A 26940-nucleotide genomic window follows, 5' to 3' on the forward strand; every position below is an offset into this window, starting at 1 on the left:
GACAAATTGGACCCACTGAACCTCAACTGGATCCTAAAATTTAGCCTCCAATCCTTTCTACCCTAATCGCACCAATACTCAAGTGAGACACTAAGAAGAACTTACCAACCAGTGAGATCCCAGAACGGCTGAGCAGAGGCAGCTTCAGGTTTTCAAGCCATGCTTATGTGGGGAGGAGGTCTTAGTATAGGAGCTGTGGTGCCCCCATTTTCCCCTTCAGGCCAGGCTTCACCCCCCAAGTACACTAGAGAAAGGGTAGGGAGAAGGAGGAGACTAGCAGCATCAGCTGCCCAGCATAACTTATTAGCATCCAGGCAAGATTAATCAAGCCCAGAAACCTCGAGCAGACCCCTAATTAGTTGCTGCTGATAACTATATTTGTCATGCTCTCCAATTATTCCACTGTAAATTTCAGAGTTTAATTGCACCTTGTTCTTCATTGAAGTGTCACTGTTTGCACACGCTCCCCTAATTCTTTAGCAAATTTGACAAAATTCAGCATTAAATATAGATTATCTTTAGATTTCCATAATTAACACAACCAAACTGTCTCAGGCCTAAATATTTCTCCCAGCACCATAAATCTGGCCTGTCCCTAGAACCTGGAGAGCCACTTGCAGCTCCCAGGGAGAGGCCAAGGGGAGAACACGCATCCATTCCATGAACTTCTGTGACACGCATGTGCAGGGCTGGGGCGGCAGGTGGCAGGCAAGGCTTCATTGAGGGGACACACTCAGGGACCATCCCATGCCCTGATTTGTAGGTGGCCCTGTAGGGTAAAGTAAAAAGTATCAGGCTTTTCTGCCCTCCCACCATCAGGATAGATGACGGAACCCTGCGGTCCTGAATGCATGCCTGATGGCGGGTACCTGGAGTAGGGTGTGGGCATAGGTAGATGGGGCTTTTAAGGGCGGCATCACGGGGACGCCAGTAGAAGCAGAGACACAGAGAAGTAGGAGCAGAGAAGCCGAGAGAGAAGCAGAGCCATGACAAGAGCAGAGAGAACGTGAGAGAAGGCCGGAGAGCCCAGAGTGAAGACTTGCTGGGGGCTGGGAGGCCTGCCAGCCTCCGGGCCCCCTAGCGCCCCTGCCTGCCGTGTACTTGGTAAATCCCAATAAAAGCCTCCAAAAGCCACTGAGGTCTCCAGGACTCAGACTCCTCCTTTACCCCCATCTGCTGGAATCACAGAAAACCTGCTCAGTGTGTCCTTTCCTGCCTTTACAGGCCCTGTCAAGGCGCCTCTGGAATTTCTCAGCAATGTTTCGAGGTTTAGGTCAGTCCAGCTCAGGTGCTGGCAGGTGGGCTCACAGCAAGTGATTCAGCCTTCAGCCAGGCTATGAGCTGCCTCATCCCAACAAAGGCCAGAGTCCCTGTTTGTGACTTTTTCCTACTAAGGCTGAAAAAGTTTGCCACTACTCCACAAACACGGCAGCAATGCTCTCCATGCCACACCCCCTCCTGGGGACCCTCACTGCCCAGTCATGCCTCCTAATCCACACTCACCAGGCTCATGTATGTCCATTCAACTCTAAACACACCCACCTGGGGCCCTCAGCTCAGACTGGGATGGGGAGGAATTCATGCCTCTGCCCCCTCCCAGGCCTTGCCCAGCCCTTGGCCCGTGGAAGGATAAACCATCTCTTGGGCTTCTCCCCAGTACAGCCCCTTTCCCAGTTTGGTTGTTTCACAGGCAGCAGAGTAACCAGAGTTCAACTGCCAGTCAAGCCCCCGACCTACCCCAAGCCGCATTCACAGACACGCACACTTAGACATACACATACACACAGATGCACAAACACAAAGGCACAGCACTGACATACAGACGCACAACAGACAGACACATTCAGAGAAGCACACCCCTCTGCCCAAGCCCTGTAGATGGGGGAAGACAGACGGGGAATACTCACTCCCAGAAATCAGTGGCATATCCACAGTCTTAGCGCAACGAAAGAAAGCTGGGGCTGGGGGCTCCATCGGGCAGCTTCCCCAGTTCCCTCACCCTCCACACTGCTTCCCAGGCTGACATACCTCTATTTCCCTGGCAAGTCTGCAGCCATGGTTGGAGGGCTGAAGGTGGGAGCAGGCAGAAATACCAAGGAGCCTCAAAGTGTACTTGCAGCAAATTTGGAGGAAAATCAATGGTCTTTAATGAGATTTGATTTTTCCCCACAGTGGGCGGGGGGGGGGGTTATGCGGAGGACTTCCGGGTGCAATATGAGAGATGTGCCAGGGCACAGGGTGTAGGGTTGAGAGGGACTGGGCAAGCAGGAGAAAGGAAACTCCAGGGTAAGTGGCTGCAGGGATAGGCAGAGCTAGGATAGGGTAGGGTAGGATAGATTAGGATAGGTTAGGAAAGGAGAAGATAGGCTAGGATAGGGCAGGACAGGACTGGTTAGGTTAGGTTAGGACAGGACAGGATAGGATAGGTCAGGACAGGACAGGTTAGGACAGGACAGGACAGGACAGGACAGGACAGGATAGAATAGAATAGCACAGGGTATCAGGTTTCTATCCAGCTCCACCCACCAGGCTCAGAAAAGGCCCCTGAGACAGTTTGGGTATCTACCATAGTGAAGCTGCATTCTGGATCCAGGAGTCTGGATTCCCATCTTCTGAGGAAATAAAGGGCCAAGGTCCACCCAGGCCAAGGGAAGCCAGCAGGGAACAAGAGTAGTAGGAATCAGTGATCAGGAATATGGGGGTGTGCAGCCCATTCTGGCTCACTGGCTTTGGAGGGTGGTGACAGGCAAATATCAGAGAGTTAATTCTGATCATTGCGGGTTATTGAGCACCTGCCAGGTTCCATGCACCTATTATTGTCATTCTGCAGAAAACCTGCAAAAGAGATGATAGCCCCTTGCTCAGATGAGGAAAATGAGGATCAGAGAAGTTCAAGAAATTTCCCAAAGCCACCCAGCCAGTGAGTGAGTGAGGCAGCACGTGAATGAAGCTCTAGCTGTATTTCCTCCATTCTGCCCCCAAGCAGGACCACATCTTCACCTGTTTCCCATCTTCCAGGCCAAGTCTACAAGATACTTGGGCGATCTGGACCAGGGCTTGGATTCAAGCACTCGGAAATGAGGGAATCGCCTCCACTGTTCCACCCCAAAGCACAAGACTTTCCCAGGCACAGATGAGGGCATCTCTGTCAGCTGCAATCCTGCCCACTCCACTCCTCTGGCTGAAACATTGAGCTCCCCGCTGCCTCATTCCTTACTGGATCACAGAAAGGATCAGAAGCCATCAACCCAACCTCATATCCTCTGCCCAAAGCCCCTGTGCAACATCCTACCTGAATGATTTGTACTGCACCAGTGTCAGGGAGCTCACTATCTTCACCCCCCCCCCCCAACTCTCAGCCTCCCTGAGCCCCACCCCCCAGTCCTGGTACTGCTCTCTGAGCCATCAGTCTGCCCCATAAAGCGCCTCTGTAATTTGAATACCACAGACACTATTTTTCACCCATAAAGGTGGAAAATTCTACCAATACCAAAGGTGTTGGTAGAATTGCTGACAGCAGAAATGGTTAAAAGCAACATGTGAATGGACTTTGCAAAATTTTTTTTTTTGATATGAAAAGCAAAAGCACAGGCAACAAAAGCAAAAATGGAATACATCAAAACTTAAAACTTTTGTGCACCAAAAGGCACAATCAACAATAAAAACACAATCTAAGGAACAGGAGATGAATTATTAGGGAAATACAAATCAAAACGACACTGTGATAGCACCTTACCTCCAATAGGATGGCTTGTAAAAAACAACAATGAAAAATAACAAGTGTTGGTGAGGTATGGAGAAACTGGAACGCTTTTGCATTGTTGCTGGGAATGTAAAATGGTGCAGCCACTATGGAAAACATAGCGCAATTCCTCAAAAATTAAAAATGATCCACAAATCCAACTTCTGTGTATAGAATTGAAAACAGCACCTCAAAGAGAATTTTGCATCCCCCTGTTCATTGCCAAGAGACAGAAACAGTATGAGTAGACATCAAGCAATGAACGGATAAATAAAATGTGGCAAAAACATATAATGGAATAGTATTCAGCCTTAAAAAGGAAAAGAAATCCTGTCACATACTAAAACTTGAATGAGGCTTGAAAACATCATGCTAAATAAAATATGCCAGTCACAAATAAGATAAAATCTGTATGATTGCACTTACACAAGGATTGAAAGTTGTCAAATTCATAGAAACAGAAATAGAACGGTGGTTTTGGGGACTGGGGAGCGAAAAGGAGTATTATTATTTAATGGGTATAGAGTTTTAATTTTGCAAGATGAAGATCTGAAACTCGGTTGCACAACAAATGAATATACTGAACTGTACTGAACTGTACACTTCAAAATGCTTAAGACGGTAAGTAAAAAAAAAAAAAAAAAAAAGGAAAAAACAACAATTTTGGAGCCAGAATTGTGTTTGAGCCCCAGCTCTGCCATGTTCTAGTTGTATGACTGGGGGCTGGGGGTATTGACAAATGTCTCCGAGCCTCAGTTTCCCCAACTGTACAACAGGGAATGCTAGAATCTAAGACTCAGGGTTAGTGTGAGCAGTATCTCATCAACAAAGCAGGGAAGTAGATGGGCGTGTTTACTGCCGTGAAACTCCAGACAGGCTAGAAGCTTCTTGGGCCCCTCAGACTGTAACTGAGGCAACAACAGACTGTCCACCCTCAGCCATGTGGAGCCTCTACCCCCATCCTTTCTCTCCTCCCACTTCCTCCCATTCTCCTGATTCCTCCCTCCAGCCACACTAGCCTCCAGGAGTGGAGAGCACTCAAACATGTCCCAGCACGGGGGCTGGGCACTGAGCTGGTGATTCTGCTGCCCAGATGCTGGCAGATGGCTCACTTTACTCCTTTACTGTCTTCAGGACTTTGCTTACAGGTGACCCCTTCACTGAGACCCATCCCTGACCACCCCATTCAGAACTGCACCTTCCCTCAACCCCTGGGCTTCCACCCCCCTTCCCCTGCTGTTTCTTGCTTAGTACACTTACCATTTCACTTACTGATTTTGACCCACTTATTCACTGCTATCCCCAGCTAGCACATAGTAGGTACTCAATAAATCCTTGTTACATGAACACAGGAGGTAAGCCTTGGCCTTCTGTTTTCAGAGGCCCTCCCCCACCCCCCCAACTCCCATCTTAGAGGCAGGGTCTGCAGCTTTAAGGACTCCCACTCCCAGGTCCTGGCAGAGGGAGGGCCCTTTTTCCCCTGCAGCCCCAGACTCCCCAAATACCACAACATGAGGCTTGGGCACCGATTCTGTCCATCAATATGGGCCTCTGGCAGCCACACTTGGATGCCTACTGTAATCAATAACCAGTGGCTGCCATCGATCAGCCCCCTGAGTATCGGGAGCCAGGGGACAGACTGGGTGTGCAGACACAGCCCCAGAAAGGGAACAGCAAAAGGGAGCCTCCAGTGACCCTCCAAGGCAAGCACTCAGGAGGGAGATAATCAGAAAACAGTAGAGCTGAGAGGCCCTGAGAAAGAGAAGGAGGAGGCAGGCAAGGAAGCTGGTGAGGGCCTGCTCTGCCCAGGGCTCTGAGGAGAAGCTCTGCCAAAGCCTGAGCTTTCAACTTGGGAGCAGAACCAAGATTTAAACCCCAGCCTTGGGGTACAGGATCTTTGCCTGCATTCCACAGCAGCCCTGAACTGCTCCTTCTGGCCTCCCAGCCTGGATAGACTACCCACAGCTGCGTGGGGAACTGGTGGGAGTGCCTCCCTCCCCTTCCACTGGGATGTCCACTAAGAGCTTATCAAGGAAGTTTCTGGAGAGGTGAAGAGACAGGAGACCAGTGGGGCTAGTGCATGGTGGGGGTGGGGGGCGGGGGTGGAGGTGATGCAGGGGAGGGGAGAGTGGCTGTGTGCAGATATGACGGTTGTACGGCTTGTCCACAGTGGAAGGCCTCTTCGGTGGTCCTTGAGCTGGAGGTGCTCTCCTACCACAACTCCAGCTCCCCACTGTTTCTCCCTTCCCTCCCTTTCCCCCAAATTCTCCTGATTCTCACAGCCCAATAACCTTGGCCAGATTATTGGACCCCTCTGAGCTTTGGTTTCTTATCTAGAATCCAAAGGTTGTAACAGTGCCTACCCCCAAGCACCGTAAGGATCACATGAGGTGAGGCCTGTAAAACCACTAGCAGCCTGGGGAGGCCATAAAATGTCAGCACCATCCCTGTCGTCACAGCACTCCTCGCCTGGCTTCCAGCACTGGGCTTCTGGGTCCCATACCCTCCATGGTGAGGCGGTTGTAAGTGTGTGTGATAGTCTCAGGGCTGATTTAAAGATCCTTGCTGTGCCTGACCCATGGCTCATACCCCCATCTACAGGAAGGGCATCTGTATGAAGCCTGGATGCACATGGGTCTCAGCAGGGGTGAGGGGCTCAGGGGTACCACACAGCTTCCCCTCAGCCCTCCATTAGCTCCTTTGTTTTAGAGAATTGAGAGCAGCTGTGCTGGGAATCATTTGCATCTTGCCTCTGAAAGTGGAAGGTCAGGGCCAGTTGGAACCATGCTGGGATTTGCCCCACCGACCACTACAGAGAAGGGGGAACCTCTGCCCCAGGCCCTTGTTCATTTGCAGTTTTTAGATACCCAGTCTGTGCAGGTCAGTGCCAGACCTGGAAACACAAAACGAGTAAAGCGAGCTCCTACCCAGATGGCCTAAGAGGGGTGAGAGCGGCTGCCGAGGCCTGTGGAGGCCATTGGTGGTGTGCAAGCAGTTTTAGGGGACATGGGGGCCAGTGAGACGACTGGCAAGGGACCTAGTCCACTGACTGCCTCCCCATTTACTGACTTGCTTTTTTCTTTGTTCTGAGGTTGCAGATAAACAGTGGAAGGTGCCACTTTTCATGGGCTCTCCCTTCTGACACCGCTGATGTCGGGGCCAGAAGAGGGGTGACCACAGTAGTGGAAAGGAGTTAGGGCGGGGAGGAGGTGCCCACAGCAGCTGGTGAAGGGTGTCCCAGGAAATGGATGTTGGGAGAGGGTGAGGGGTTGGGGGAGGCAGGGCATCCCCCTAAGAATCCTTAGGGAGTAGTGCAGGGAACCTTGTGTCAAAGCAGAGCCAGGGGTCTAAATCTCTTGATCCTCATTCCAGACCAGCCCCACTCCTCCCAGTCTGGGGAAGACACTGGAACAATTAATGAGGGCAGAGCTCAGGCCCTCTCCTGCTTTTCCAAACTGCTAACGGTCCTTGGGTCTGGCCCTCCTCCCCCACCCACTCCAGAGGCTAAATAAGATTCTGTGGGGCCTCCCGGGTGGCGCAGCGGTTGAGCGCTGGGTTGCGAAGCTGCCCGCAGCCGCTGCAGTGCCAGTTCGATCCCCTGCTGCTCCCCGGCCACGGGAGGAGGTCCCACATGGCGCGCAGACCTCTCCTGCCGCCCGCTGCTCCCCTCAGCAGTGTACTTCGGTCCTTCTGCCTGCTCTGCTCCCCGCTCTGGCTCTGGTGAGTTCTCTCGTCCTCCCACGCTCTGACTGTACCCAGTGCTTGTATAAATAAATAAAAATAAATCTTAAAAAAGAAGTCTTTAAAAAAAAAAAAGATTCTGTGATTTAAAAAGATTGTTCTAAGTGCAGTTGTGCCTGTAAAATAACAATAGCTGTTATTACAACTTACAAGGCACTGGTTCCCCGGCTGGAGGTATGGTATCCCCATTTTAAAGAGGCAACAGAATGCCCTAGGAAGTAACTAGCCTTAGAAACTCATCCAGCTATGGGGGCCTCCCTGGTGGCTCAGGGGTTAAGTCTCAGCCGTATCAAGTTATCACCAACCACTGCAGCCTGAGTTTGATCTCCGGCCAAGGAACTGACCCGCATGGCCCAGCAGACCCTCCCTGTCTTGCCCACTGCTCCCCTCAGCAGTGCATTTCAGTAGATCTGCCTGTTCTGTGCCCCATTGTCTCTGGTGAATGGTCTCACACCTCTGGCCTATACCCCAGTTCTTGTATGCATAAATAAATAAAATAAGTAAATCTCAAAAAAAAGAAACTCAACCAGCTAGGAAGAAGCTAGGAAGAGGGTGGTCAGAAATAGCATCCAAAAGCATGCCACCTTCCCAGTGACTCATGGGAGGTTGAAAAAGTCCCGATGCAGTGGGGATGGGGACAGTGAAACCTCCAGATGAGTCTGATGGGGGAAGGTAAAGAAAGGGGCAGCCCCAGGTGCTATGCCCCACCCCAGGGATGCGGGGAGATGGTGACAGCCCCTGGCCAGGGGCTGCCTCTCCCACACAAAAAACCCTTCCTCTGCAGAGCTCAGCTTGGAGTGGGCAGCATTGAGCTCTGGGCTGGGTAGGAGGCAGTTAGAACTTTCTGGAGCACCTCCCCCAGCAGGATGAGCTGAAGACCACCAGGGAGGTGTTAATGAAACAGGGAAGCTGCGAAGAGACCCAGGAGTGATTCCAATCTGACACCTCCACCCCAGCCCCCTCCAGTAATGAGCTGGGACCTGCCCTTCTCCCTAGAGAGGGGGGTGAGGGGAGAAAGGGGAGTCCTTGGGCATCTTTGTAGCTTCAGACACCTCCTTTCATTATTATCATTATCCTTTGTATTGTTTTCATGGCAACAAAAGGGTCACATTTATTGAGCACCTATTGCGTCCCAGACACTAAGTCCTTTCCAAATATCTGGTATTTAATCTTCACCACAGCCTGTACGGTAGGTACTATCCTTATCGCCATTTTACAGATGAAGAAACTGAGGTTCAATCTGACTAAGTGGCCTGAGGGAGAACCAATGTCTGGCCTGGGACCGACTCAGAAGTCTGTGTTATGCTTTTGCTACTGTACCTCTGGCTTGGACCCACCAAGACGTCATCAGCAGGAGAGTGATTGGGGGTGGGAAAGCTTTTGCCTGGAGACAGGTGGGGAAGCCCAACACTTGGAGCACTGGAGAAGGCTCACACCTCCATGCAGAGGCAGGTACACGAGGCCTGGGGTGCAGTTGTCTGAAGAATACCAGCAACTCGCACACCATGTGTCCTAGAAGTTCCAGAACTGGGAAGCAAGCAAGCAGGACCCTTGCTCTCTCACCAAGCCGCAATCTCCTGCGTGCTCTCTGGCGTCCTTTCCACATGAGTGCCATGAGAAAGTTGGGTGGGGCTCAAGGAGGGACCTCAGCCCTGACCACTGTTCAGAGTAGGGGCTAGAGAATGGCTTAGCTAGGGAGGTGTGAAGAAGCGTGTGGGGGGGAGTGTGAAGGGAGGGATGGTTGTTAGGAAGATACACCCCCTTTGGCCCCAGGAAGGAGGGACAGAGCAGCACTGCAAATGGAGCCCCGTGTTTGTAAACATCATTAATCAGGGATTAGCAGATGGGCATGCTAATTGCACCTGTGGAAGTCAGAGACCTCAAGGTTGATTACATTTACAAACTGTGGGGCTCCCTGGCGCCTGGCTCTGCAGGAGTGGGGAGGCAGGGGTCTAATTTAGGACCCCAGCCTGGGGGAGGGAGCTGGCAATTTAGCCTACTGCCAAAAAAAAAAAATATATTGCAGCCCTGGAGGGGGCGGACAGGAGTGCAGCCACAAATCAGCTGCTCTGAGAATACCAAGTCAGAGCCAAAATTTCTGAGACCCTTCCCTGGTGGCTGGGAGACCTGACAAAGGAGGATCCTATAAATGTCATTTTAGCTCTCCCCCTCTCGGTGGCTTCCAGCTGCCCTCAGGGGTAAATCATTGTCTTCTGCAGCTAAAAGGGGCCTAGAGCTGGCGGCAGCTTGCTAGGACAGAGAGCCCTGTGCCTAGTGGCCAGGTCAGCGCCAGGAGCTGCCGGTAACAGCTGCCATCCTCCTCCAGGCACAGGACTAAGGGCTTTCCATGTAGGATCTCATCTAATCTCCCCCAACATTCTCCCAAGAGGTCACTATCGGTACCCCCATTTTATAGATAAGGAAAACTGTGGCCTGGGAATGTGAAGTGAATGTCCTCTTACAGCAGAGCTGGAACTCGGTCAACCAGGCAGGGTCATGCTCTTAACCACCACTTTTCTCTCCTGACTTTAGCCCAACCCTGCCCCGCAGAGACTGGACACCCAGCACCCCATATACACAGGCAGAACCACCCTGGCTCCTGTGTACTTAACCCCACTTGCTGAGCAGCGTCTCTGTGTCAGGCACTGCACTGGGCACCAGAGACCACTTGAGGTTGACATATGTCATCCATGGCCTGAAGGCCTCAGGGACTCTCTCTTTGTTTGGGGGATGTCTGGTTTGCTGACATAACTGCACACACATCACTAACTACACACCCAGGTGTGCGCGGCATGTAACTACAGGCTGGATTCATTGGCTTCAAGTGAGCCTATCTTCCAAGAGGCTAGTGGCCTGCTGCCCAGGAGGGAAAGTCGGGGGCCCCCCTGTGCTTGGTGATTAGCCCCAGAGAGTGGCTTCTCCAGATGGCACAGAAGCTGAACTGTGTGGCCAAAGCAGGTAAGATAGGGTTCCAGAGGCCACGGAGGAGTCTGTAGACAGGAATGGTGGCTCTGGACCCTGAGTACCCCCAAACCCATCTTCTAGGTTCAAGGCTGGGTTTAACCCCAGAGAGGAGAGTTTGATTCTATACCCCCACATGAAGAGAATACCAGGGACACCTGAGTTCTGGGTTCATTTTCACCAATTCTATTATTAGTCTGGGTTCTCCAGAGAAACAGATCCATAAGGACACACACACCTACTTATGTATTAAAGAGAATTGGCAGGCCTCCCCTAGTGGCACAGCAGTTGCATGCTGGGCTGCGAAGCTGTCCGCAGCCTCTGCAGTGCCAGTTCGATCCCTGGCCACCAGCGAGGGTCCCACATGGCACACAGACCTCTCCTGCCATGCCTGCTGCTCCCCTCAGCAGTGTACTTCAACAGTCTGCCTGTTCTGTTCCCCGCTCTGTCTCTGGTGAATTCTCTCACCCTCCCGTGCTTCTGACTGTACCCAGTGCTTGTATAAATAAATAAATAAATGTTAAAAAAAAAAAAGAGAGAGAGAATTGGCTTGTGAGATTATGGAGGTAGCAAGTTCCCAGTTCCGCAAAGGGGGGGGGGTCAGTAAGCTGTAACCCCCAAATCCCCCAATAAATAGTTCCCATCTGATAGCCAGCAGGCCTGGGGTCCAGGAAAAGCCCATGTTGCAGTTGCAAAAGGCAGGAATAATTCTCTTGCTACAGGGAGGGTCGGACATTTTGGTCTACTTATACCGTCAACTGATTACATGAGGCCCACCCACATTTTAAGGAAGGCAATCTGCTTTACATTCAGTCTACCAACTTAAATGTCAATTGTCAGAGCAAACACCTTCACAGAAGCCCTCAGAATAGCTGACCAAGCTGTGGGCGCCTGGCAGCCCAGTCCAGCTGACACATAGACTGAAGCATCACATCCACGTTGTATTACCATGACCTAGTGCCGGGGTGCACAGCCCTTCAATACAGGACACTTTGCACTGTTCCAGCCTCATTTTATCTTTATAGCTTCTACTCGAGAGAGAGGTTGCTAGAGCATTGAAGACATTTGTCCCCATTTTGCAGACCAAGGAAACTGAGAAACCACCCAGGTGGGGAGCCCTGGAGCCAAGGCTAAAAGCAGCATTTTTGTAAGAATATTGGGGCTAGAAGAAAGGTCTTCAGACCTATGCTCAAAGGTGTGTGACCTATGCTCAGCATGTGTGATCTGAAGCAGTTGCTTGGACAGGAGCCATGGCTTGATGGCCAATGATTCCCAAACCACACTACACCAAATGAGGAGCCCTAAGGAATGCTGGCACCTGGCTCCTTCCTCAGAGAGTCTGCTCTAACTGGCCCAGTGCCCCTAGGCATCTGCAATATGAAAAGCTATCCCCTTCATTCACCCCATGACTCTAAGCACAGCCAAGGTCAAAACCACACGAGGCTCTGGGCCAACAGTGCAGCCAGTAGGGGAGGTGGTCGGGACAGAGAGCTCACCAGCAGACAGCTCACTGGAGACTGATGCAGTAGTGATCCATGGAGCTGATGAAAGTGTTCACTCCTTTCTTAGGGGGCAGACTTTGACATCAAGGCAATCTTAGGCCTCCCTGGTGGTGCAGGGATTTAGTCTCAGCCCTATCAAGCTATTGTCAGCCACTGTGGCATGAGTTCGATCCCCAGCCAAGGAGCTGACCCACATGGTGCAGCAGACCTCTCCTGCCTCCCCACTCCTCCCCTTAACATGTCTTTCAGTGGATCTGCCTGTTCTGCTCCCCACTCTGTCTCTGGTAAGTCCTCTCACCACCCCCCACACCTCTGTCCCGCACCCCAGCTCTTGTATGCATAAATAAATAAATCTTAAAAAAGAAAAAAGCAATCTTAGCAAACACTGTATTATTTCACTCACACAGTATATACAGACACCATACAAACAGATAAACTAAATAAAACAAAAATAACCTTTACACTATAAAAACACAAAGACCAACAAACAAAACCAAATAAGTACTCTAAGCCCTTTTGAAGCTAATTTAAATCTTTCTACATTGGCATCATCATTAAAATTCCAAGATCAACTCATTCAACAGAGAACAGGGTGGCACTATATTGAGTACCTACTATGCATGAGGCACTAGGTTCTAATCGTGTTCTCTATCCTCCCAGCCACCCAGGATGGTTGACTGACCTCCTTAACAGGAGGGCACTGAGGCTCAGGCTGGTAAGGAACTTGCCTGGGACATACAGCAACCAGGATGTGAATTTAGGGCTTCTGTCTTCCCAACCCACACTCCAGCACAGCAGTTTTCAACTAGGGGTGATTTTGTGGCCCAGGGAACATTTGGCAATGTCTGGACACATTTTTGGTTGTAACAACAGGGCAGAGGAGGGTACTACTGGCATCCTGAGGAGACAGAGGCCAGGGATGATGCTAAACATCCTATAATGCACAGCACAGCCCCTCACAGCGAAGAATGACCTGGTTCCAAATGTCAATAATGCTGAGGGTGAGAAACCCCACTCCAGTGGTTCTCAGCATGGGCTATACCTTAGGCCCTTCAGGGAAGGAAGGTTTCAAAATTCCTGACACCCATGTTGTACCCTTACTGATTATGCCAGACACTCTGGGGGTCGGTCCCCAGAGTTTTTTTTTAAATCTTGCCAGGTGGTTCCAGAGAGAGTCAAACTGCTCTCTACTTATGCTGGTGGCTTCTGATCTACCTTTGGGACCCTGTGGAGGACCAAATCTGTCTGGGTCATACAATAAACAGCATCTCTGTCCTCACCACCTCACTGAATCAAAGGCCAGGGCTTTGGTTCATCATCTCATTCCATGGAGATGTACTGACTGAGTCACCACTGGGAGATACTGGAGGGCCAATGGGTGGGAGGTGTCTGTTCATCTTTCCCTTGCTTCTCTAGGGGCTGCAATCAGGATATCTCCCCAGTTACCTGTGATAATGCAAGACACGGTGGACCAAAGAGCAAGGCTGCCACCTACTGGAAGACGTGAACAGAACAGAAGGGTTGACTGGCTGCTGGATACTTACTAGGTGATGTTTTATTTGATCCTAGCAACTGCCTGGAAGGGAGAGGCAGACAAGAGCCCCGGGACATGCAAACATGAAGCCTTGTACTTAAGACAGAACAACAGGGAAGGGTTGGAGCGTGGATTTACACCTGTCTGGCCCATTCAAGGGCCAGAAGCTTCCCTCTACATTCTCACATTGATTCAAGAGGAACAGGACCCTTGGATTGGGCTGCCAGATTACCTTAAGACATTTAGACTTTCCCTTGACTTCCTGGAGGAAAGAGACCCTATATCCTAGCACACCCTGGAAATTAAGAAGCTAACATCTCCAACTGCTTATCCAAAATAAAAACAGGAGACTGAACTTCCCCTGTTCTCTACCCAAGACAGTGGTTAATAGGGACCCGGGTGCACACTCAAGCAAGAGACTCTGGCACATTCGAGCGTGTGGATGTGTGCCGCCCAGCACACACACCTGGGACAGTCCGAGTCAGCCTCCATCTTGCCTCTCTTTTTCTGAACCAGAAGACAGTCCAGGGTCCTGAGCCACTCTGGGCTTTTCACATGTCACTGAGGGTTCTTTGGATTCTTGGAGAAGTTGTCCTCTCTTCCCCTCTGCAGGAAAACCTTTTCTCTGGCTGCAAATAGAGTGAAGAAGAATTCCTGCGAAGACAGACAGAAGGACAAGGGGAAGAAAGAGGAATGAACAGAGGAAGGACTGGGTATGGCGCCCTTGACACATACCAGGCTCTCCCTCACTGCATCCTCAAAAGGATTCATTTTCCTCATTCTGCATGTAAAGCAACTGAGTCACAGAAAGATCGAGAAACATGTTTAGGATGAAAGATTACGGAGGGTGTAAAGGGAAGGGAGGGTAGACTCACCTGCAGCCACAGAGACATTCAAGGACTCAAATCCAGGGGGTAGCTGCCGTCCAGGCAGGATGGTAAGGAGAAGCTGGCAGGAGGCCTGCACCTCCGGGGACAGACCAGAGCCCTCGTTCCCTACAGGGCACAGGGGTGCAGTGTTAGGGATGTCCCAGCTGGACATCAGGTGCTCGGGAAATGCACATCTGTGCAGAAAAATAAGGCTACCCACTTACCCAGCACCAGGAGAGTAGGCTGGTCCCACAGGAACTCCAAGCAACTTGTGATGGGGATCTCAGAGGAGTGGTAAGCCTCGGGTTCCAGGGAGCCCATTGTGCCAGCTACAAGCCAGCCTTGCTGGGCTTTGGCCTGAAAAGGGGATAAAGAAATCACACTCTAGCTTTCTAGCTTGCTAAACCTTCATGAGAGCCTTGGGCAAGGAGTAGCCTGGCCTTGCCCACATATTCACTTCCTTGTTGACCCATGCAATTCAGCCAGCAGTCTTGAGGCACCTGGCATGGGCAGACTCTGCGCTAGGCATTGGGGACAGGGCGATGAACAGAGAGCAAGACAAAAGCCCAGCCTCCTGGAAGGATGTTCAGGGAAGGTCGCACTTAAGTGACTTTTGAGTGTAGAAATGAAGATGAAGGACCACTGTGTAGACATCTGGAGGAAGAACATTCTAGGCAGAATCAGTAAATGCAAAGGCTGAAAGGCAGGTGCTTACCTGGTATGTGTGAGGAACAGCAGAGCAGCAAAGTGGCCAGTGGGAAGGGAGCCACTGGGACAGGAGAGGGAACAAAGGACCACGTAAGGTAGGGTCTCAAAGGCCACTGGAAGAACCTTGGCTTTTGATCAGAAGAATAACAAGATCTGATTTATGTTTCAGCAGAACCACTCTGCATTCTGTGTTGGTTAAGAACTGTTAACAGAAGCAAGACAAGTAGGTTTCTGCAAGAGTACAGGCAGGAGACTGATGGGGGCTTGAGCCAGAGTGCTTGGAGTGGAGGTCATGAGAAATGGAATTAATTTCAAGGTAAAACACAAAGCACAGAGGGTGTGAGGGCAGGAAGAATCAAACTTGAAGGATATCAAGGTTTTGGGTCTAAACCTGAAGGGATGGAATTGCAATCTATTGATCTGGGTTAAGTCTGCAGAAGGAACAGGTGCTTGGCACTGGAAATGTGTGCCTATTCAACAGCAAAAAAGAGCTGTAAAGTAGTCAACTAGGTATGTGAATCTGGGGTTCAGGAGCAAGATCCAGGCTAGGATATATATTTGGGAGGCATTCAAATATAGCTAGTATTTAAAGTCATCGTGAGATTGGATGAGACCACAAGAAGTGAATATATATCCGTATATGTGTATTTATGTATGTTTCCTATATATAGAAATATATATAAAAAAGAGATGTAAGAACAGATTTGGGAGGCCAGGGGATGGTCAGGGGAGCTGCCAAAGGCAAGGCAATACTGCCCTCTTGTGCCCAGAAAAGGAAGCACAGCTGAAGATAAACAAGGCCTAAAGGAGGTTTCTTTCTCAGGTTTACCCTTCCTAGATATGGAAAATTTTGTTTGCTTGTGTGTGTGTTGGCGGGGAGGGGAATGGGGCAGGCACAAACTACTCCTTGTCCAAGCTGTGTTCATAGTGCAGGAGCCCAGGCCTGCTGTCCACAGTCCACAGTTCACATTTACAAGGAGGCACAGGGGCAAACAGGTAAGCCTGGGGAAGGAGGGCAGTAAAGGGAATAAAGTCCCTAACTTCAGATTCTGCTCCACTTGAGTTTTTTAAAACTCCAAATTCCCTTCCAAAAGGGGTTTAGGAGAATTAGGTCTGCCAACATAGCCCCTTCTCTCCTTGCCCCCAACCAACTGTCAACTGAGAGCCTTTGGAGAGGCTGAACTTGTCTCATCTCTGCTTCTTTCTCACCGTCCTTTCTCCCCATTACCTGTAAAAAACCGGCCAGGTCGTCAGTGGAGAACACGTCCATCACTTCCATAGCCCCAGCGCTGGCCTTGCTGACTACCGGAGTGAGCGGGCAGCTGCAAAGTTTCCCCATGCCGGGCGTGAGGTTGGCATGCTCTGCCCTCCCCAGCTCCCAAGGGTTAGGGGTGAAAACTCTGGGATGGGGAAACCAGGCTGAAGGACCACCCAAGGGTCAAGGTGCTTAGGAACTCGGTGTGCCTCCAAATTAGGGTACTGGGGGGGGTGTGGGGTGTGGAGAGGGGCAGAAAGACGTCCGTGCCTGTTTCTCCGGCTAGTGACGACCTTATCCACTCCGAGGTAGTGAGCGGAGCGCAGCACGGCCCCAAGATTCCGGGGATCCTGAAGCCCCTCGAGGATGAGCCACAGTTGCTGGGGGTCGTCACGGGGCCTCGCCACAGCGACCTCGGCGCAAGGTCGGGGCCGCAGCCGGCTCACTTCCATGCAGACGCCCTGGTGGACCTGGTAGTGGCACAGGGCGTCCAGCTTCTGCCTTCTGGGCCGCAGCACCGGGACGTCCCGGGCCTCGGCGGCCCGGAGCAGCTCCGCCCGCTGCCCCTGCAGCCCGGACTTGCCGGCCTGGAGCAGGAGCCGCGCCACGCGGCGGCGCCCGGCCTGCAGAGCCAGGAGGCACGGGGACAGGCCGTACAGCAGCTCCAGCCCCCGCGCCGGCCGCGGGGTGGGCGCCAGGTCATCCAGTCGCAGGCGACTTAGCTCCTCTCCGCCCGGCCTCACCCCACAGCGCGCCGCTCGAGAGAAACGACGCGCGACGAGGCGGCCGGGGCAACGCCGCGCCTCGGCCCCGAGGACCGCGGGCAGCGCCATGACCGCAGCCGCCGCGGCGTCCCCGGGAGCGCTCACCCCGCCGAGGGCCGGTCCTGGGCCCCTGGCACGGGTGTGGGGAACCCAGTCGCTCCCCCACCCCGACACCTCAGAAGAGCCGCCAGCCAGGACCCGCGGCCCGGACACAGCCCAGAAGCCGCAGCCAAATGACCGCGGCCCGACCCCGCGTGAGCAGCGACTTCCGCGTTCTGCTGGCCCCGCCCCGCCCCGCCCCGCCCCGCCCCGCCGGGAGACGCAGGCGCACGCCCGGCCGCCAGGCGGCCCCACAGCGCCCCCTGCAGGGAGGCCTGCGCGGCGACCTCCACTTCTTTGCCGCTAGCCTGGCAGGGGCGCTGCTGCTGACCTTACTCCACCTGCATTCTGAGCCTTAGTGGTCCCTGGAGGCTGGAGGGCGGCATTCATTCAGGCACCATCAAGGGGCACTTGAGGGGCTCTCCTGTTCAACCAGCTAAGTCCTGGTGTCTCTCCCCATATCCAGTCCACCACCAGGGGCTAGTGATTTTCCTCAGAAGCTTCTGCATCAGCCCCTTTCTGCACTTCTACTGTCTGTGAACCTCTCAGCACCTCAGACAGCAGGTTCCTAGCAATAACTTCCTACCCAATGGCCTCTGAGGCTCTGGCGACAGCTCTGTATGCACTGGCTGACCAACCAACTGGTGCCCTTGGCCACACTTGTCCTGCAAATGGCTAGACTTCTCAGCACTCAGACCCCTATAATCTGGGTAGGAGCTACTTGATCAGCCCCACCTCACTCCTGCACTAATTCTTATGTTGCTGGCACACTACATGTTCTTTTATGCCTCAAAGACATGCACATGTGTCTTCTTTCTCTGGCTGGCAAACTCCTACCTGTTTTCAAGACCCAAGTCCATTACCTGCTACCTAAGGTGATCTAGGGTTGATGCCCTCTCCACCCACCTGTAAATGTTCTGACAGAAGCACTCTGGAAACAGAAGGGGGAAGAATGAAAGGCACTCCTGAAGCCATGGTTGGTTGTTAACAATTTGTCTTTTTTAATTATCATAGTGAAATCCACTTGGCAGGCAGGCCCTCCTATTTTGCTGCTATAGCCAGAGCGGAGTGATGACCCCACTAGGAGACAGAGAAATCAAGATTGGGCTAGAGAACTGGGAAGGGGGAGAGAAGGGGCAGTGGGGGCAGCAGGGCAGGGAAAGGAGGAGGCCTGGAGCCCCGAATAACCATGCAGGTAGGTGAGGGCATCTCTGTGTCACCTAATCCCTGAGGGGCTGGGGCAAGGTGCAAGACGATAGGGGAAAGCCCTGTTTTGGGCCACTGTCTTTCCTCCAGGTTAAAGGAAAGAGACCAAGAAGAGCAAACAAGGGCCAAGGAGCCCAAGAAGGGGACCAAGAACAAGTTAACAGGTAAAACAACCAGACACCACCTCCTCTCCCCAGCCAACTTTTCACATTCATAGTAGAAACAATGACAAAATATAAAAACCTCAAATAAATTTGCTAGTTCCTAGTGGGAGCAGGGAGAAGAAGTAGACTCCAGGGGTCCAAAAATCAACACCCAAAATCAGAGGCAGGAACCAAGTCATGAGGGATGATGAGAGGAGCTCCCCACAGGAAACTAGGTCACCTGCTCGGTGGGTCTCATCTGGATGTCTCCAATCTGCAGAAGGCACAAGACTTCAGGCAAGATACTCTCCCCACCCCTTTAAGGCCCCCTTGCTCTCCTTCTCTGGGGTTGGCTGTATTCCTCCAGGGGTAGACAGTCAAGCCAGACTCACCTGGACATGTGGGGGGGTGCTGAGGACGTAGAGGACAGCCTCGGCCACATCTTCAGGTTTGAGACACTGAGAGCATCAGGGTAAAGGTGTGAGATGAGGACCGAATGGACCCAAGTTCCCTCCTATCACCAAGGTCCTGGTCCTTTCCAGCTTCTACACTCCCACCCCCACACTCCACAAGGGAGACAGACTGGTTAGAAGTGGGGGAGCTGTGAAGGCCAGAGTACTCTATGCCTTCACTTAGGGAGTGAGGAGATTGCCAGGCCCAGAGGGAGTCCCCACCTTTATCTGCTCATAGGTGGCAGCTGCCTTCTCAGGATCCTTGTCGTGCAGTTTGAAGGCAAACTGTGTCTCCACCAATCCTGGAGATATGCACTGGACCAACAGAGAGGGGCTAGTCAGGGGCTGAGCTTTGCCCCCTCCCTGCCCCTGTCAAAAGCCGGGCCTTGGGAAAATTAGAGGGCAAGGATGGAGCCACCAGAGCCCAGCTTCACAGTGATGGCTGCCCAATGTCTAGCAGCTAACTCTTCCCTCCAGAACTGCCACTGGCTGCTACCACAATGGTAACTACTATCTACAAAGCCCGAATAGGCCATTTTACAAAAAGGTGCCCCTCAAAACTTCATAGGTATTATCATCAATAGTTTACAAAGACAGAGGCCTGGAGAGGTTGAGTGAGTTACCCAAGGTCTCATGGCCCAAAACCCCAAATTTCTGCCACAGTGCACCTGATTTCCCACAATCACTTGCTTTCCCTGAACTCGCCAGTTCATATTCCCTTTAGGTCAGCCACCTCCCACCTCAGAGTCTGTGAAATGAGGAAAGTCAAGCACTGGCAGAGCGATGCAAGTAGCAGCAGAGTCAGATCTGTACCCAGTGCACTCCCAGGAGCTTTAAGCAGCACACACTGGACACAGGCATCCTGGGCAGTAGTATATGGGGTGGGGAGGCCCCAGGCCTACCCACCAGGGCCGGGCCACAGCCTCACCGTGGCTCGGATGTGGGTCTGGGCCTCCCGAAGTTCTTGCCTCAGTCCCTCAGTCAGCGCGGTGACGGCATATTTGGTAGCACTATAGAAATGGACCACAGACTGGGGTACCACTCGGTGGCCAGACATGCTGGGTGGAAGGAGGGAAAGGAAAAGAAGAAAGAGTGAAGCTCGCAAGAGAACAGCAGTGCCCCCTGCTTACCTGTCAACCCCACTACCTAGATGCTAGCAGAGAAACCTTTTAAAGGGCCCCTCTAGAGACCTTCCTCATGGCTCAATAATGTCTTCTTCAAGCAGCTCCTGAAAGCCCTACTCTTCCTAGAAGTCCTCCCTACACGGACCATATAATCTACTCTCATGGTCATGCAGGCTGTGAGAACCTCTCAATTTCATCTGCGCGTCAACTGGTGTATCTACTCCCTTTAGGGTTCTTCCCCAAGGGAGGCCATGCCTCCCCTCCCAGATGTGTAAGCTTCCTTTGTACCACGAGGTGGGGTTCACTCTCAGGCCTGAGGAATGGAGAAATAGTCCCAGGAGAACCCCCACCAAGATCATGCCATTTGGGTTTTAACTGGGTATTAAACCCCAATTTCACCACCAAGGAGACTGAGGGCCAAAGAGATTCAAATGAGCTGCAGCAGGTCACCCAGCCCTGGCTGGTGGCCTCACCTGTTGATGTTAATGATGTGCCCGTCATCCACCTTCCGCTCCTTCATGGACTGGTAGGCTTCCCGCGTGCAGATGCTGAGGGCCAGTACATTCACCTGCAGGCCAGGAATGGCATTGGGATGTCGCCAGCTTGGGCCCATCTCAGCAGCTGATGGAACCCCAGAGCACCCCCAGGGAGGGGGTACTGGCATTCCAAAATAGTGTCCAGGTCCTCCTAGACACTGATGATGGGGCCCAGGAACCTTGCCTTCAATGCCTCTTCCCTGGAAGCCTCCAGTCTCAGCTGGCAGAGAGGCAGCTCCTCTCCCAGGTGACCCCCCCACCAACGGAAGCCACCCCTCCACCCCACCCCTGAGCCAAACCTAGCCAGGATCCAAAAGACTCCCTGTCTTGGCCATCCCCTCTACAAACAAAACTTCCGCCTTAGAGAGGCATCTCCTTTTCTTCCCCAAATACTCCATTCTTCTCTAGGACAGAGTCCCTGGCCTACGCTCTACTGAACACCCTAAAATTCTTCCTAAAATGGTTTTCAAAATCTCTCTATTTAAGCACAGAACTTAAGACTCTCCCAACCTTTCTCAGCTCCTCCTGCTCCTTCCGAATCACCTCCCTTGAGACAACAAGCGGAAAAAGGCCTGGCCCACCTTTCTCCATGCCTTCCTTTAATCTCTGTTCCACCTACAAGGACATGGGGAGGGGGACTTCCTTGGCCTCTGCACACACAGACACACTCTAGCAGAGGTGACCCTAAATCCCCACCCTTCATGATATGGAGTAAAGAAGTGTCTCTGCTCTAAAGTTCCTGCCCAGCCCCACCCCTTAGCCTCAGCCATAAGGACAGGCAGAGATAAAGCTTTCAGCAGGTCCTCGTGTCTCTCCTCTTGGGAAGAGAGGGCTCCAGCTGGGAGATTAAATGTTTTTCTTTATCAGGTGTGAGAGCCAAGCATCAGGACAGAATACCCTCCCTGTTAACCTGCCACAGTGTTCACAGCAGAAAAACCCAGAAGCTTTCAGCCGTTTCTGGTCCTCTAAGCAATGTGGGTTTGTGGGGCAGAGAACTCAGCTCCCGAGGACAGATAGAGTAGGAGAAACAGATACCCCTGCAGCCAGGGAGTGAATCTTCCAGGTCTGGGAGCCAGGGCTGGGAATAGAGAAGATGCCTCATAGGAAGACCCTAACAGAATTACCCAATGTGTAGGCTGAAAGGAGCCTTACTTACAGATGGGCATTTTACAGACGGGCAAGGTAAGGCCCAGACTTAGAGACCCACTTGCTGCAGGTGAAGACTGTAACTCAGATCTCCCAGAGAGCTCTCTAAAGGCAGGAACAGTGCTTCAATTTCATTTTTTGCTTGTTTTATTTCCAGGCCCAAGCACCTACTGTCAGCAAATATGAAAAGGATTGTGGGGGGAACACATCCCATTGACACACTGGCTTCTACTTCTCAGATTACTTTCCTATCTTAAGATTACCACACAGTATAATCTAAAGGTTGAAAACCCATGTTCTAAAGGCTGTGTTTGACCCATACATATTTAAAAAACATTTAAAATGCATTTCCAACGAGTATTCGAAGGTTTCCCTCCTTCTATACCAACTTATTATTGAGTATTTATGGGCTGAGGTTATGCCAGAGAATAAAAACTCCTTGCCCTGGTGGAATTGAGGGTTGAGTGAGGGAGAGGTGTGGGATGTCACATATAAATCCTCCCTTGGGGCCTCCCTGGTGGCACAAGGGGTTAAGATGCAACCTATGAAGCTATCTACAGCCACTGCAGCATGGTTCGATCCCCGGCCAGGGAGCTACCCACATGGCGCAGCAGACCTCTCCTGAATGGCCCGCTGCTCCCCTCAGCAGTGTATTTCAGTCAGTCTGCCTGTTCTGTTCCCCACTCTGTCTCTGGTGAATCCTCTCACCCCCCACATCTCTGGCCTATACCCCAGTTCTTGTATGCATAAATAAATATTTAAAAAAAATCAGGGCTCCCCACTTCTCAAAGCAATCATAAGTTCTGGCCACACCAGCCTCACTCTGCCACATAGCAAGAAGGCTGGGCTTCAGCAGTGGCCTCCCCCTGTGGCTGTGTGCTCTCTCCACCTACTGTAGGCCCCACCCGACCCCAGTCACTCGCTTATGTACCTACTGGACCCCACATATGATAGTGTGTGTTCATCCCAACTAAATGTGAAATACTGGGGCTCAGAGAGGATAACCAGTTACTGGCAGGACTGGGGGAGAACTTCATCCCTTGTCTCTTTTCTTCCCATAACACCATGTTCCCAAGCACTCAGAATGGCACTGACACCTGGGGGACATCCAAAAAACAGCAGCTCTCCCCCCACCAGTCTTTCTTCCCACAAGGGCAAATCAGTCTAGACTTTAAGAACTGCCCCCAGGGGTTCACAGAAAAGTATGGAAAAGACACAGCCATTCTTCCACTTGCTGTCCCTCCAGTGGAGTGAGTTACAGTGCCCCAGGTAGGAACCCAAAGGTGCCCCTGTTGTCTCCAGCAGCCCTCTGGTTCACAAAGCCCTGGTCACCAGCTCTCCCCCCAGCCCCCCAAAGCCACCTGGCGCCCTTACATTGAACATGTCCTTCCAGCCACTGGTGCTGCCTGAGAGCAGGGTGTCAGGGCGGGCCAAGCCGGCGTTGTTGATGCAAATGTCCACACCGCTGTGCTGAGAGCGGACAGCCGAGAACATGGAGAGAATGTCCTCTTCATTTGACAGGTCACATCTGTAGGGGATCAAAGTCCCGGGGTAGCCTGCACTCTTACATTCAGCAGCCAGCTCCTATGAAACCCAACAGGGGTCTAACTGGGGTGAGCTGCTCATGCCCACACCTCCCCACCCAGAGACAACCTCCTTCCACAGGCACCACTCATAGACTCCCTCCTTGGTGGCCACCTTTGTGCCATAGGGATGTTAGGACTGCCCATCCCCAAAGCTTGTCTTCTTTGGTCAAAGTCCAGGGGATGAGAGCACTCCCTGAGTGAGGGAGGGGGAAAATGGAATCATCCATGGAGGAACCTTACGGACAAACTCGAGCCTTCAGTTCTACCAAGGGCAAACGGCTGGAGATCCTGAAACTGGAGTGCAATCTCTTTTCTGCCTCACATATAGCTGAGTTCATTTTCTACCAATGGAAACACCTTCTCTACTCACAGGTAAGTCACACCTCTTACCCCACCCTGTTCTTCTTCCAGCAGTGCCGAGAGTCAAGTTGTTGGTTATGCCAGAGCCTCGACTCTGCTATCACCTCATCCAATCCCTTCCACAGAGTGCAGCTAGTTGGCTTGGAGTTCCCACATACAACTTTTCAAATCGAGTCCAGATGCTACTCCCTACTTATAGGAAGGATCAGGAAGTCAGGACAGATTCTTTCCCTCTGACCCCTTCCTCCCAGCCCCAAAGTTTCTCTGGAGACTGTGTTGTGAGTCAGGTGACATGTAACATCAGAAAGCCCCTGTGTATCTCTACGGCCCCCAACTCTGAAGAGCCCTGAAGAAAGAACTGAGAAAGCGGAGCTGCTGAGAAGACTGCGAGGCATGCTGACAGTGAGAAGCAGGACGCAAACAAGCTGTGTGGCCATGTAGTCCAGTGACTGGGCACGAGCGTTGTGAAGGTGACTGTGTACATATGTGGACGGGAGAGGGCTGGGGCGTGTGAGGTGCCCTAGAGGAAGGCTAGCTTGGCTAGCTGCCCTGGCCTGGAGTCCCTTCCTTCCCCAAAACCAAGCTGGAAATAAAGGGCTGGATCAGATGACCTAGGAAATTCTTTCCTGCTTTAACTTTCCATGAGTTTAAAAGGTACAGTCCTCTGGGGCCCAGAAGCCCCCCTTTACTCAATGTCACCTACTCAGGACCACCTTAGGAAACAGGAGTTACATACTCCAATTTTTAATATCAATCAATTAATAAAAGCAGACAATGAGCAAGGAAACCTGGAATTCTCCTCTCCCTTAACGTGCATATTCTCTCTTCCTCCTCCAGACTCCAAAGCACCCTAGAAAAGCCAGAATGGAGGAGGGACTGATATATTTCTCTGTCACTCCTTCCTCATTGCCCCACCTGTGTTTCCTGGACCATCTTCTCACCTATCCTCAGAAATGACCTGAAATCATGTCAGTCTCCTCAGTCTCTCCCCATTACATGGAGTCATCACAGATCTGAGTGAGCAGCCTAGGGATTTCCTTGAGACTCAGGGACCTCCTTTCCTGAATTAGGGGTAGAGGGAATAGGAAGAGAAAGCAATAGCAGCTTTCAAATTAAGGAATACACTGTTCTAATTCCTGTCCTGATCCTTTAGGCTCCAAGGCTGGGATTGGAACCTGAGCACCTCAGAATGGGAAAAAGGGAGGGGCAGTGTGGCACAACGGTGTGGCCAGGTGACCTTGGGACTGTCTAGGAGGTTATAAAGTATACCTTTGGTAAGCAGCAGGGGCGGGGACAGTCCTTCCCATCCACCTTGTCCCCCTGACCCCACACAAAGTCTCCTTATCCCATCCCAGCCCAGGGACTTTGAGCAGTGGTGGCAATAAAGCCCAAACCCTCAGAGTGATCAGTGGCAAAGATGAAAATTTCTCTCCCCTTCCTCCCCGATCCCATGTGGTCAACTTCATTTCATTTTTCTCTGAGCTCCTGTTGCTCACAATTCTGGGGGCTCCCAACCCATGTTAAAAGCCAGGAGGGCCTCCGCTGGTGGTGCAGGCGGTTGAGCGCTGCACTGTGAAACTGTCCACAGCCTCTGCAGCGTGTGTTTGATCCCAGCGGCTGGCCAGGGAGAAATCCACAAGGTGCAGCAGACCTCTCCTGTCTCGCCCGCTGCTCCCCTCAGCAGTGTATTTCGTCAGTCTGCCTGTTCTGTTCCCGGCTCTGGCTCTGGTGAATCCTCTCAGCCCGCCCCTCTCCCCCCAACCCCGCGCTTCTGACTGTACCCAGTGCTTGTATAGATAAATAAATCTTTAAAAAAAATTATATAAAAAAAAAGCCAGGAGTTCCAGTTCCATCTTGATTTATCCCCTCAGGGCTCACATGTTCGGATGCCCTGTTCCACCTATTCAGTCCACCCCGTTCCTCCCTTATGCCAACTAGTAGGGGTTAACTCTCAGATTTGGGGGAGAGGCCGAGCCTCGTGAAAAGCTCCACTCTCTCCCGACCCACCTTCAATCTTGGGTAAAAAATGATCATGATCAAAACCTGTAGCTCCTGCTCATTTGGCTGGCCGGACACTGCTCGGCTTGAGGGCCCCCTGCGCGAGCCAGAGGAAGCAGTCCAGCAGCCAGCCCGGCCGCTGAGGCCAGAGAGCTGTCTTTCCTTCGCCCTGGCTGCCGAGCGGGCGCCCGGCCTCCGGCTTCCCCTTGCCCAAGCCCCGTACCCTGGCCAGGAGGCAGGGGGAAGAGAGACTCCGAGGAGTGGAGGCTGTTACAGTGGAGTGGGCTGTCAGGAGACACAGCTCCGGAGCAGACGGGACTCAGAAAAGCCAAGCAGAGGCCCATGTGGGGATCCCGGGGCCCCTCACCCTCCACCCCTCGAGCCCGCAGCACATGACTCGGGGGGCGGGCGGCGGGGGCAGCGCCCGCAGCCCGACCCCGGCCACCCCTCCCCCACCGGACCCCAGCCCGGCGGAAACGCCTCCCGGAGCCCGCCGCTCGGGGCGGACCTTACCTCGATGTTGCCGACGGTGCGGGCACAGCCCACCACCTTCAGTCCCTGCTGGACGAGGGCCCGGGCCACCGCCGCGCCGATGCCCCCCGAGGCCCCCGTCACCAGGGCCAGCCGGTCGCGCCACCGCTCCATGCCGGCCCTGGCCATGATCCTCAGCCGCCCGCCCGCGCCGCCCGGCGAGCTGGGGACCGAGACCGCGGAGCTGCGCCCCGGCTCGCAGGCGCTCGGCCGCTCTCTTATCACCGCGGAGGCGGCCGCCGCCGGCCGGCCCCCGTCCGGGACGCGCCTGGGCCCGCCTCCGCTTGGGCCGGCCCCCGCCCGGGACTCCACCCTCCGCTCCTCGGAGCTCGGCCACATCCCGCCGGAGGACGCCGCCGCCCGCCGGCCCGCCCCTGCGCGGCGCGCCCCGCCCCTTCCGGCCCGCCGGCCCGCCCCTGCGCGGCGCGCCCCGCCCCTTCCGGCCCGCCGAGCGCGCCCCGCCCCGGCGGGGGCGGGCCCTGGGCGCGGCGGCCCCGCCCCCGTCCCCGCGCTTCCGCCTCGGCCAGGGAAAGCCGGGCTCGGCCTGAGCCGGCTCTGCCCCTGGGGCCGTGCTCTCGCCTGTTGCTCGGGCTCGCGTCCCTGTTCCTGAGACCTAAAAGCCTGGGAGAGAAATTAAGAGCATTTAAGGTGACTCCAGCGCCCTCTCCAACCAGCTGGTGCGG

The 26940-nt window shown here is 53.0% G+C and overlaps 2 protein-coding genes across 2 annotated transcripts; both read right to left on the bottom strand.

Annotated features, from left to right (window-relative positions):
• Positions 1-13961: 13961 nt before the first annotated feature.
• On the bottom strand, positions 13962-17145 carry MRM1 (mitochondrial rRNA methyltransferase 1; the record flags this gene model as incomplete). The annotated part of the gene is made up of 5 exons (XM_084237950.1): positions 13962-14134; positions 14356-14475; positions 14574-14706; positions 16286-16379; positions 16583-17145. 5 exons carry the CDS (start codon positions 17143-17145, stop codon positions 13962-13964), a joined length of 1083 nt encoding a protein of 360 aa, XP_084094076.1.
• Positions 17146-18756: 1611 nt separating this feature from the next.
• On the bottom strand, positions 18757-26386 carry DHRS11 (dehydrogenase/reductase 11; the record flags this gene model as incomplete). The annotated part of the gene is made up of 7 exons (XM_084237692.1): positions 18757-18798; positions 18917-18982; positions 19199-19291; positions 19905-20034; positions 20574-20668; positions 23157-23366; positions 26240-26386. 7 exons carry the CDS (start codon positions 26384-26386, stop codon positions 18757-18759), a joined length of 783 nt encoding a protein of 260 aa, XP_084093818.1.
• Positions 26387-26940: the final 554 nt, after the last annotated feature.

The sequence above is a fragment of the Talpa europaea genome, assembly GCF_964194135.1.
Source record: "Talpa europaea genome assembly, chromosome: 7".
Classification (NCBI taxonomy): Eukaryota; Metazoa; Chordata; class Mammalia; order Eulipotyphla; family Talpidae; genus Talpa; species Talpa europaea.